The following is an 11,953-nucleotide window of genomic DNA, read 5'->3' on the forward strand; positions in this document are numbered from 1 at the left end:
ACTGCCTGTGTCTTTATCTCCCTATATTTCATTCTCCCCGAATTCCTCAATGCTGGCTTCCATTTTGCTAATTATCCCTTCAACTATGTCCAATCTAGAGTGTATCCTAGTTTATGCCTAGAGTTTTCATTTCCAGTAGGCTCAGTACTTATCATAGTCAGTTCTTCTTTTTGAATTTCTGCATTTTCTACACACTCTTGTTCTCTTCATCTTAAACATGTTTCCAATTTTTCCATATTTGCATCTCTTCTAGAGTGACTTCCCATCACAATTTGAGTTAAATATCTTTATATATTTTTTTGATATGGAATAGGAATTTTTAAATCTCTCGCTCTCTTTACGTTCCATCTTCCTGGGTTTCTGGTAGCCTCTGACTTCCCAGGGTCCCCAGTCAGAACCAGGCCTTATACTGGTAGCTCTGGGCTCCTGTCCAGTGGTGACCCTGGGGATTAGGCAGCTCCAGTCTCTGATCTATCTTCCCATCACTGTAGGGGAGCAGCCCCATATGAGCCATGACTCTGGAGATGCACACAGCTTTCTCCAGCTTTTTACCAAGAGAAATCCTGACCCAAGCCCCTGTTGTAAGCAGAGAGTCTGGCTCCAGGCTTTCTCCATAGGTGAAACACTTTGGGACCCTGTTAGCTGAAGGAGTCACACCCTCAGTGCCTCTGCACCAAGAATGGACCCTCAAGACCCAAACCCAAGAATAGACACCAGCAAGTCAGCCCCTGATTTCAGCCCTGGTCCCACAACTACATCCACAGCGATATTCACCTTGCTTTTGAATGCATCTACCTTCTCCCCTTCCTCCTCCTCTTTCTTTTACTTTCAATTGTATCATTGCTACACGTTAAAGCATGGTATCGGCACCATCTTGACCAGAAGTTGAATGCCTTATTCTAACCAACCTCTCTCCTAGTTCTTACCTTATCTCCAAACCAGCCACTTTGTAAAGGCTTTCCTGACCACTCTTACCTGAAAAGAACTCTCTCTACCTCCTCTGATCTGCTCTACCCTGATTCTGCCTTTGGTGAGCTTTTACTAAACAAGGGTTTCCTGAAGACCAAGTATGTGCCACGCCCTCTGTTAAGCACCATAGTATAAATGTGAACAAGACAAGGTGTCTTCCTCAAAGGACCAAGGTTCTGGTCATCAAGTTGGCTGAGCAAACAAACCATTGTTGTGCTCCAATCGAGGGATGCCCAGGGTCCAGGTGACGCAGAGAAGGATGTGTTCTACACTGCCTGGGAATGGAAGGGGGCAAGAGGCTCAGCTCCAGAAGGAGGAGATGCTTGAGCTGGGTGTTGAGGAAGAGGAGTCTGCTAATCAGATAGCAGAAGTGAGAACAATCCAGGCTGAGGGAACAGTGTGCTTGGTGGCGCTGAGGTGGAAAGCAGCAGGGACACTTTGAGAAACAGAGAGATGGCAAGCCCGGAGATGTGAAGAAGGCGACCAGGAGAGGATGGAGATGGGGCTGCAGAGCCGAGTGTGCAGGGCCTCAGGCAGCATTTGGGATTACCAGATGTTCTACTAGGGACCGTGGCAAGCCGTTACGGGTGAAGCCGGGGGTTGGCAGGACGAGATTTTCACTGGGAGAGACCAGAAGCCCTGGAAGGGACCAGGGTAGAAGTAGGGTGGCCAGTTAGCAGACCATTGCAAAAGTCCAGGCAAAAGATAATAGTAGCCTAGATGAACTTGGAGGTCTGGGGTGGAGGAAAGCAGGAGTGACAGAGGTGAGGTAAAATCATCAAGTCTTTGTGATTGAGATAAAGCAAGGCTCTGACAACTCTAGGCTTCCAAAGCCTTTCTAGGTCCAAACAAGCTAACTCCTTCCAAGGAGACACTAACATCTCCAAAGACCTAGATGGGCAAAGGGAGACAGTGGGCCGCTTCCACAGCCGTGATTCCAGGTTGTCCCTGAGTCAGCATCTTCGGAACTGTGGCACAGAGCCCTGATTAATTTCCCACCGCTGCCCTGCCCAGCTGTACATTCTGAATATGTCTTTAATTCATGTTAATTAAAGTGACTTCATTTCCATGTTTTAAGAACAAACACTTTGAGAAAAACAAAGACCTGTTTAATTCAGTGTAGAAACTGGTTACTCCCTTACCCTTCTCTCTCTGGATGTTTTCAAAAATAAGGGGCTTGCTTGACAGAGTTCAGCTGTTCTCATGTCTTCACGCCATCCCTTGGGACTGCCGCAGCGTGGGCTGTGGAAGGTTACCTGGTAGTCATGGGCCGGCCCCACCCAGCGCTCTGCACACCTGGCCCTCCAGCAAGCAAGCATCCCCAGGACTTGCACAATTGCATCTGCTCTCTGGCCTGCTGCAGGGAGGATGTCATTGTGGTTACCTTGAGACTGCACCACACTCTCATTGGGGTCACAAAGCCTCCTTGGTGGGTTTGACGTGCCCCCCCATCAATCTCTGTACAAAGGGGCTGCCACCCCCAAGGCTGACTTTTTTCTTTACTGCAAGGCTGGAAGGACTCCAAGCCAGCTGCAGCTCACTTCCGGGAGACTGAGATGGGACTACTCTATTTTCAAGCACTGCACCCCATAATCCGGCCATCATCTTACTCAGGGACCTGGTTCCCAAGATCCAAATAGCTGCCAGTTGACTCTGGCTCCCCTCCAATGCTTCCTCCAGAGGGCGAGGGATACTTTCATGGCTGGTCAGCCTCTCTACCACCCTCCTGATTTCCTCCTTTGGCCAGCAGGGCCATTTGACACTCCTCCTGCAGTGGGAACAGAGAGGCAAAATGGCAAACTATCTAAAATGAGGATTGCCGCGTTGGTAGACTTGGCTGTTTCCTTTTCATCCTCATTCATGTGAGTTAAGGGACAGCACTGTCTACACAGCCAGGGACACACACACACACACACACACGAGGCACACGCACGCACACACACACACACACACAGAGGCACACGCACACACACACACACACACAGAGGCACACGCACACACACACACACACACAGAGGCACACGCACACACACACACACACACAGAGGCACACGCACACACACACACACACACAGAGGCACACGCACACACACACACACACACAGAGGCACACGCACACACACACACACACAGAGGCATACATCTATGTGCCAGGGGATCCACTGCTGTGTATCGCAGTCATAACCATCATTACAAAGAGTTTTTCTTCCCCAACCTCCCTCATCTTCCATTTGGAAATGTGACCTGTACTGGTGCAAGTCCTCAATGATACAAATACATTTATCTACTACAGCCTTGCTAGCAATTGCAAAAATTGAGAAACTGCTTAGACGTCCACTAACAGGAAAGCTAAATTATGGAACATCCATGTAAAAGGCATTCATTTAGAGGAATGGGGTAGATTTACATGTGCTGACATGAAAAGCTTTTTTCTTCTTCTACTGTCAGATAAGTAAGGAAACTTGCAAAAAATATACACAGTACAACCACAGTTGTCTAGAATGACATAAAGGTCTGTTTATGCACAGATGATATCTGAGGGACACACTCAACTCTGTTTTCTCTGGAGAATGGATGGTGGCGAGGAGAGTTGAGACAGGGAGCTTTCCCTGTATTCTTTTTTGTATTGTCTGAAGTTTTTCAAGCATATGTAACTCTTGTCATTGAAAAGATACTTTAAAAAACATTTCTAAATATAAAATGTTAAAGGTCCCAAGTTAGAGACCCAAGAAGGGCTGAGGGGCACTGATATCAAAGTAATAATTTAGAAAAGTCCATTCAACACTCAAGTTCAGACCCCATGAGGGGAGTGCAATTCTGCAAACAGCTCAGCCCAAGCTGTGATGTGACATCTGGGGGGTGTCTGGGACATGGTGTGGGCAGAATTCCCAGGTGGGGCAGACACACGGAACAGATAATGCCAGGTGGCTCGACTCTAGAACCAAGCAGCACCCACTGTAGGATTCAAAGTGGGAAGACCTGGGAAGCCTGAAGAAACGGGAGGACGGCACCCCCTGGGGCTGGAAGGGTTCAGGAGAGCAACAGACAAAAAGGAAGGGGACACGTGCATGCCAGGGGGAGAGAGGGCCAACTGCCTCCAACCAAGCGCTCACCCAGGCTGCACACGTGTCCCTGCAGAGCACCCAGAGCTGGGGATACAGAGAAATGAGATCCAAGTCCCAGAGCACCAGAGCTGGTCCAAGGGCTTACACAGAACTGGTTCCAGGCAAAGGGAACAGCAAAGGCAAGAGAACCCGAGTGAGCACACAGCAGCAGGGGACTGGGCAGAGGCTGGGAGGGGCCAGCTCCTGAAGGCTCTGAGCTAAGCGAGGGTTGAGCTTCCAGCCAGTCCTACAGGTCATGGGAGGCTGCAGGAGTGACATTATCAGAGCTCCTTTATGAGAATAATGATCACAGCAGGGTGGCTGGAGCACTGGCCAGGAGAGACTAGTGCGGATGTTGTTGCAATGGCCCCAAGAAGGGGTATGGCTGTGCGATGAGGATTAGCAGCTGGAGGAAAGCCCCAAGGGTGTGGTGGGCAGAGGACTGCCAGCCCCAGCCTACGCTCTGGTGGCTGCTGCCCCATGAAACTCTCTTCACAGGAAGGGAGAAGGTCCTTCCTCGGTGAACACTCCGATGACCTGGTCCAAGAAGCGGGCGTCATTAACTCCTCTTCCTTCTCAGCCCTCGGTGCCCACTTTGCAGACAAAAAGCCCCAAGGTGACAGTGCTAGAGAGACTTGAAGTGAAGGCAAAGAAAGTGAATACTTCTCTCCCCTTTCCTGCTTACTCCCAGCCTCACTTCTTGAAATTTCTCTGTCACTGCCACAAAAGAGCCATTACCAACGGTCATTCCCAGCCCTTCTCCTCATGCTCAAACTCGCAGTTCTCAGCTGCCCCCAGCTGCCCCGCCAGGCTGCCTCGACGGCCTCCATTCGCGGACCCCAGCCCCCTCGCTGGGCTGGAAGGTGACAACCGCGAAAAGGAGGGCGACTCTCTCCTGATAGGGCTTCGGGTGACATCACATCCTCCAAACGTGAAATCGGGCTCCGTGGCCGGCCCAAGGGCGCAACTTCCCCCCTCCGCGCCCCCTCTGCTTCTGCGCGCCTCGGCTCCCGTGGGAACTTCGAGCTGAGCCGCGCCGGGGAGCGCGCCATGGCCGAGCCTGGGACCTTCCTGCTCCTGCCGCTGGCCCTACTGCTCCGTGAGTTTGCGACCCTCGGGAAAGGCGGGAGATAGGCTGGCGGGGGGCGCGGGGCTCCGGGCTCAGCCTCGCTGCCTGCCCTCTGCAGACGCCGTCCTCGCCCTTGGGTCCAACGCGTTCCGGATGACGCAGCCGGAGGGGCCCCCGCAACCGGGCAAGACGCTGAACCTGCGCTGCCAGGTGCTGCTGTCCAACCAAGCTCCGGGCTGCTCGTGGCTCTACCAGCCGCCCGGCCCCGCCGCCCGCCCGGTCTTCCTGATGTACATCACCAAAGGCCGGATCAAGCCGGCCGAGGACTTGGACACCAAGAAGTTCTCAGGCGAGAGGATCCAGGACGCCGTCTTCGGCCTCACCCTGCACCACTTCAGCGAGAAGGACCAGGGCTACTATTTCTGCTCGGTCCTGAGCAACTCGATAATCTACTTCAGCCCCTTCGTGCCCGTCTTCCTGCCAGGTCCGGGCGCTGGGGGTGCGGCACCTCTCGGTGGGGGGTTTGGGCTCACCTATGAACCCGTTTTTCACACGGAGGCCCCGCTTTGGAGCCTCTTAACGCCCCTGAGGGCTACTTACTGTTCCCATTTCACAGACGAGGAAACTGAGGCTAAAGTGCGGCTGGGTAGGGACTGAAAGGATGACTCTTTAGGTCCGGCCGATGTGGGCTCGAGTTTAGGTGCTTGTGTGAGCCCAGGCAAGTTACTTAAACTCTCTGAGCGTTCATTTGCTCGTCAGGAAAATGAGTCTATCAACCCGAATCCACAAGGTTCCCGGTTGAGCCCTGGAGAGAGGCTGGGTGGAGGGGAAAGGGCTCCTGCGTTCCCGTCCGAGGCGCCAGGTGCGCTTCGCGGAGCCCGGGACGCAGCAGGCTACCGCGCCCGCCGCGAAGGGGTCAGCGCGAATCCGGGAGGTCCCACCCGGTCTCTCCTGCTCTGAGCGCAGAGTGCGGCGCGGGCAGCAGTCTGTCGCTCCTCCAGTGGAAAACCCGGAGGAGGCGCCCCGTTGGGCAAAGGTGGGGAGCTGGGGGGAGACTCGCGTCCCCAGCCCCAGCCGGACCCCCAACCACGCTCTGTTGCTCCCGCAGCTAAGCCCACCACGACGCCCGCGCCGCGACCACCCACGCCGCGACCACCCATGCGGGCGGCCACCAACGCGTCGCAGCCGGTTACTCGGCGCCCAGAGACGTGCCGGCCCGCGAAGGGCAGCCCGGGTGAGGCGGGCGCAGGGCCCCCGGGAGGGGGTGAGCCAGGGGCCGTGCGGACCGCAGGGAGAGCCCCTGCCAGGGCCAGCCCTGATCCTAGAAGTAGAGCCGTAGGCTAAGTGGTTGGGAAACCAAGCTCTGGAGCCCGGAGACGTGCCTGGACTGGCGGGGCGGGGTGGGGGATCCCGGGCTCGCTCCTAAATGTCCGCGTCTTCGGTGTCGACAGTAGGTAAGAAGTGGCTGGACTTCGACTGTGATATCTACATCTGGGCTCCCCTGGCTGGGACCTGCGCGGTCCTTCTCTTGTCACTGATCATCACCATCATCTGCAACCACAGTAAGTCCTAGGGAATCACGGCGGGGAGGGGTCTGCCCCACTGCGGCCCTTTGCGCCGCCTGCTCCAGCTCCCCTTGCGGCTTGAGATTTCTGGGACTGCGGAGGTGCATCGGAGGTCCAGGCACAGCTGATTTCTTTCCTAGAGACATAGCTCGGGAAAGCCCCTGCCTGCCCCTTTTTCCACTCTGGGGGAGGTTTTTAGGAAGACAGAGCCCTAGCCCCGGAGCAGCAGCCACAGGTAAAATCCTGCAGCGAGCGCAAAGTCCCCGCTTGTGACAAACGCCGGCGCGGGAAGGGGCCGCCGTGGCCCCGGGACCACTGCCCAGGCAGGCTGGGTCAAAAACACGACGGGCTGAGATTTACCCTTGGCTCCTTCCCCCGCGACCCCCCTACCCTGCTTTGGATCCCACGCAGGCGACTGGACTAACTCCATTCACCCGCACCTGTATTTGCAATGTTTTTTAAATGGATGAGAAGAGGGATGGAAAGGAAGCCCTCTCCTGGACTCTCGAGTTATAATCCTAAAGAAATAGGAAAAGAGAAGGAGAAATTATATTGGGGACTATGGGGGGTAGGGATACAGTTGCTTTATCACTTTTTTTTCCTCATCCAGGGAACCGAAGACGTGTTTGCAAATGTCCCAGGTGAGTCTCTTAGAACCCCTGGGCCTGCTAACCCCGGGCAGCCCTGGGCACAGGTCCTGGCTTCCCAAGCAGCAGGTGGTGGGAAACGTTCCCAGAGAGAGGCCACGGCAGTGGAGTCCTGGGGGCGGGGAGTCAGCATGGTGGCGCAGCAAAGAGAGGCAGAAGGCAGGACAGGTGGAGAAAATGGAGGCCCAGGTTGAGCTGCTGGGGAGAGCAGTGTGACTTCGGTAAACCTCCTTCTTATGTGGCCTAGCACCAAAAAACCCATCTGAAGGATTTCCCCAGTTAATCCTAGCTCCCAGAAAGATGTGGGGGCTCTTTATCTAGACGATTCCAGCTGGGTTTTGTTGTTTTCTTAAGAGATTTTTTTTTGCTAGTTGTTTGGTCTAGTTTCTTGAGAGTCAATCTTTTATCACCTGAATCAAATAAATAATGGCCTGGGTTCCTAATTTCCCTATGCCAACGCAGAGCTTTGATTTGCTGCTGAGGACTGGAGTGGAAGAGGAGGGGACCAGAGGCAGGGGCAATTAGCTATCTGGCAGCTCAGGTGACTCCCCCATCCAATTCCAGCCCATGATCATTCTGAAATGATCAGGAAAAAAGTAAAAACAAAAGCCAGTGTCAGGAAGAGAGGAGAGAGGCCTCTGTCCCCGCCCCTCACCCCGCTCCTTCGTGCACAGGCTGAGGCAGCCCTGTGCTCACGTCTAAGGAGCCCCTGCTCCAGCCCCACACTGAGATGGGGGTGACATTCAGGGTCTGTCTTATCCTCACAGCAGCCCCATCTCACAGAGCACTGGCTCAGAGATCAAGAAACATACCCAAGGTGGCAGACACATGCTTAGACTTGGATTATCAATGATGATAATAATAATAACCATTTGATGAAAGCCTACAGTGAAACAGTTACTTGCTTTATACATATATATTTAATTTCAAGTTTCATAACAACCTTTAAAGTAGTTACTGTGGCCACCATTTTACAGATGAGGAAACTGAGGGTTGGGACATTTACTGACTTGTCCAAGGCCGTATTACCAGAAAGTAGCAGAGCTGCAATGTCTGTCTAAAGCTCAGGCTCCTTCTTCTGGTGGTTGGGGGCTGGGGGTGAAGGGGGTTAAGGATAACCAACTATATTCACCTGTTCCTTTCAGTAGATGAAAATATTTCAGATTTTATACCTGGGGTTTGCCTTTCACACTCCTTGCTATGTCTCTGAAGGAACACAAATTCAACATCCTTTTTTTTTCTTTTTTGAGGAAGATTAGCCCTGAGCTAACATCTGTTCCCATCTTCCTCTACTTTATATGTGGGATGCTGCCACAGCATGGCTTGATGAGCGGTGCTTAAGTCCATGCCCTGGATCCGAACCGGTGAACCCTGGGCTGCTGAAGCAGAGCGTGCGAACTTAACCGCTACGCCACTGGACTGGCCCCATACGTTATTATTTTTAACAACGGAAATGTAATGAACTTCTGGTGCATATGTTATAGGTGATATACCAAGGGGATAAAGACTTTAAAAACAGTGAAGGATTTTTAGCATTTTCAACACTTGAGGTGCAGTTGGAAGCTTTTGGAGGAGAACCATCCCTTCTTTCTATCTTTTCTGAAAATTCTCATTTTGAAATGAATAACTGAGAATAAAACTCTGCCCTGAGATATAAAGCTACGCAGATTAAGCACTGCTGAGTTCAGAGACCTGAGTTGATGTCCTGAGTGATGATGGAGGGCAGCTCAGCTTCAACAGAGAGGTTTTGGAGGAGGTTGTGTGTAGACACAACACTCATGATGAATTAGCACATTTAGGAGGCGCTAGCCCAGTACTGAATTAACACACATTTTTAGTGTGACATCAAATTTGGGTGTCAAAGGGACTTTAGGTAAAGTAGCTCTGCTTGCCTGACAGTAGTGGTTTGCTCACATCCTCTCTATTCCCTGTGATCTTCCTGGGGGCTGAGAATCAGGTCAGCTGGTGATTTTGGTTATGAGCCTCCTCTCACCTCCATGGGATCTTGACAAAGCCTCCAGGAAGCTACACTAACTGGGTTCAGATCCTGGCTCCACCACCTCCTAGTTATGTGACCTTGGGCACCTTCCCTAACCTCTCACTCCCAGTGCCTACTCCCCAGGTTGCTGTGAGGATTAAACAAGATGGTACAAGTAAGGCGCTTGGCAGGGTTGCTGAGGTCATTCACCCAGTCCACTGCTGCTGCCCGAGGGACAAGTCCTCACAACCTTGAAAGGCTGGGAGGCCGGGGAAGCTGGGTAGACAGAGATGGATGCACTGCACTGCAGGAGCTCTTGCTGCAATGATGGTCGCCTGCCTCTCTTTCAGGCCCCTGGTCAGACCGGCAGGCAAGCCTACCACTTCAGAGAGATACGTCTGACATGGCGACAGGCCTTGTGCAACAGCCACTACAAGCACTCAAACTGAGAACTCTCTGCACGAGGAGAGCAACAGTCCTTCCCTTTTGGTTTTTCCAGCCTTCCTTCCTTATGTATTCATTGTCATTATTATTTTTGTGGGGGTGGGGTGGGAAGGGTTTCTTTTTCTTCATGTGTCTACTTTAATTGATACAAAACAAGACTATCTAATGTCAATGGTACACCGCAAGGGTTACAGTACCGTTGTGCAAACATGCTGGGGTAAAGTGCGGGCAGGCCAGAGCTACCGCAAGCTGTGTTCTCAGAATCAGGCTGTTAGAGCTGGCAGGGGGCCTCAGCCCCCACTCAGCCCAAACCTCTTTCTCACCCATTTTAGGAGGGAGGAGGCTGAGGTCCAGAAATGGGGAGCAGCTTGGCCATTCAGGTCTTTCTTCCGGAGGCCTCTGTCTCAGCATGAGGTGCTGTGTCTCAAACGGCAAGGGAACAAGTTATTTCTTGAGCACCTGTGATACACCCGTTACTGCACCCAGAGCTCTGAGAAGGTAATGAAATAAGGCAAGGGAGCTTCTGCCTTGGACAGAGTTCTATAACATAGCTGGACAAACTTCTTCATAATCAAGTGTGAAACTGTATAGGCAGGAATTCCTCAAATAGATGGAAAATGAATCACTCCATCTCTAAAGAAAACCTCTGTGAGATCCCTCAGTGGAGACAAAATGGCTCTCCCAGGCTTTGCGTTGCAGAGGGACCCAGGAAAGAGGAGAGGCCACCTCTTTACACACATGATTTGGGCTTCAGGAAAGTTGAACAGAGGGCCTCCTGAATCCCTAAACTTGAGATGCCATATCTGAACGTGCTCCTGGGGTCACGGATGACTCTTTAGTTTGTAAAGGCAGAATTGTCAGCGAGCTGCCAGCACAGCCCCTGGCCTCCCCTTGCCCAGCGGATGTGAGGATGTGGCAGAACAGATTGGTGAGGAGGCTAAGAGCGGAAAGTGCTGCCCTGCACATGCATTTCCGTCCTCAGAGTGCGGCACAAGAAATGTGTGCTCGTTGCAAGAAAAACTAACACAGATAAGGAAATAAAGATCACCGGTAATTCTTTACCTCAGATGTAATCCATTGTTACTATTATGGCGTACATTCTTCCTGATTATTTTCTATGCATAAATGTAAAATATATCCTTGGCTTTTTAAAAAGTGGGATTGCATTATGCTTTCATAAGTGGCTTTAATAAACAAACATTTATAGCATACGTTTTAATGGCAAAATAGCATTCCATTTTTGGTTGTACCATCATTTATAATAATATAATAATAATATAGTAATAGTTAACTACTACTCAGCATTTAATTGTTTTCAATTTTTCAGTACTATAGTAACACTACTAAAACTTTGCACACCCCCTTTGTTTCTTTAGGATAAATACCTAAAAGTAATTGAGTCGGTCCACACCTTCACCCTGGACTCCCCATTTTCACATCAATTAGAACAAATTAGCCTCTTCTTGCATCACCTTTTCTTGAATTCTAATTCTTGGTAACAGAGGAACTGACACTCTCTCATAAATCACAAAATCTTCATTCTCGTAGTTAGGTAACATACCTACCGAGAAGCGCGCACATCCTAAGTGTACAGCTCCAAGTTCACTAAGTGAGCACACTCATATAGCTAGCACCAGGCCAAAAAGAGAACGTCCTCTGCCCTATAGAAACTGCCTCCCACAATCTTAATTTTTAAAATCAAGATACTTTTAGAGAACAGGAAGTGAGAGGAAAAATGTCCCAAACATGAGAAAGCAGAAGTGAAAGCTGAAAAACTTCCTATGAAATGAAGTTTCTTGCCCCCACCTCCCTGAACCTATCCAGCTGACCAGAACCAGGGGACACACCGGGGACTGAAGGCCCGAGGCCCAGCTTGGAGGAGGGCCAGGCTCAGGGGCCTCCTGTGGAAACGGGGCCTGGGCTCTGGGCTGTCTCTGGGTTCCCTGGAAAAGGCAAGGAAGAGCGTCCTGGAACAGCCACTCCCCTCCTCACGGGAGAAACTCGTGAGCATGGCTGTGCAAGGAGCACGAGTGTCGAAGAATCTGGGCCAGGGCATTTCCCTCATGAGGGGCATTTCCTCTTCAACCTGCAGCTTGAGCAGTGAGCAGCCGAGAAGCCACATTGAGAGGCTCCCGAGAGAGTTAAATACTTACTGATTTTTTCATACCCCCTAAAAA

At 51.6% G+C, this 11,953-nt stretch overlaps 1 protein-coding gene and 1 long non-coding RNA gene across 2 annotated transcripts in view; one reads left to right on the forward strand and one right to left on the reverse strand.

The window, feature by feature from the left end:
- LOC106838580 (uncharacterized) overlaps positions 1-2,249 on the reverse strand; it is a 28,115-nt gene extending 25,866 nt beyond the window's left edge. Inside the window, exon 1 of the long non-coding RNA XR_011503892.1 lies at positions 2,112-2,249. This is a non-coding gene — a long non-coding RNA (uncharacterized lncRNA). The remainder of the gene's footprint in view (positions 1-2,111) is intronic.
- Positions 2,250-5,001: 2,752 nt separating this feature from the next.
- On the forward strand, positions 5,002-10,987 carry CD8A (CD8 subunit alpha). Its single transcript, XM_070511792.1, has 6 exons — positions 5,002-5,172; positions 5,261-5,626; positions 6,251-6,376; positions 6,597-6,704; positions 7,318-7,348; positions 9,683-10,987. Exons 1-6 carry the CDS (start codon positions 5,124-5,126, stop codon positions 9,732-9,734), a joined length of 732 nt encoding a protein of 243 aa, XP_070367893.1. The 5' UTR covers positions 5,002-5,123; the 3' UTR covers positions 9,735-10,987.
- Positions 10,988-11,953: the final 966 nt, after the last annotated feature.

This window comes from Equus asinus, chromosome 6 (genome assembly GCF_041296235.1).
Source record: "Equus asinus isolate D_3611 breed Donkey chromosome 6, EquAss-T2T_v2, whole genome shotgun sequence".
Taxonomy (NCBI): Eukaryota; Metazoa; Chordata; class Mammalia; order Perissodactyla; family Equidae; genus Equus; species Equus asinus.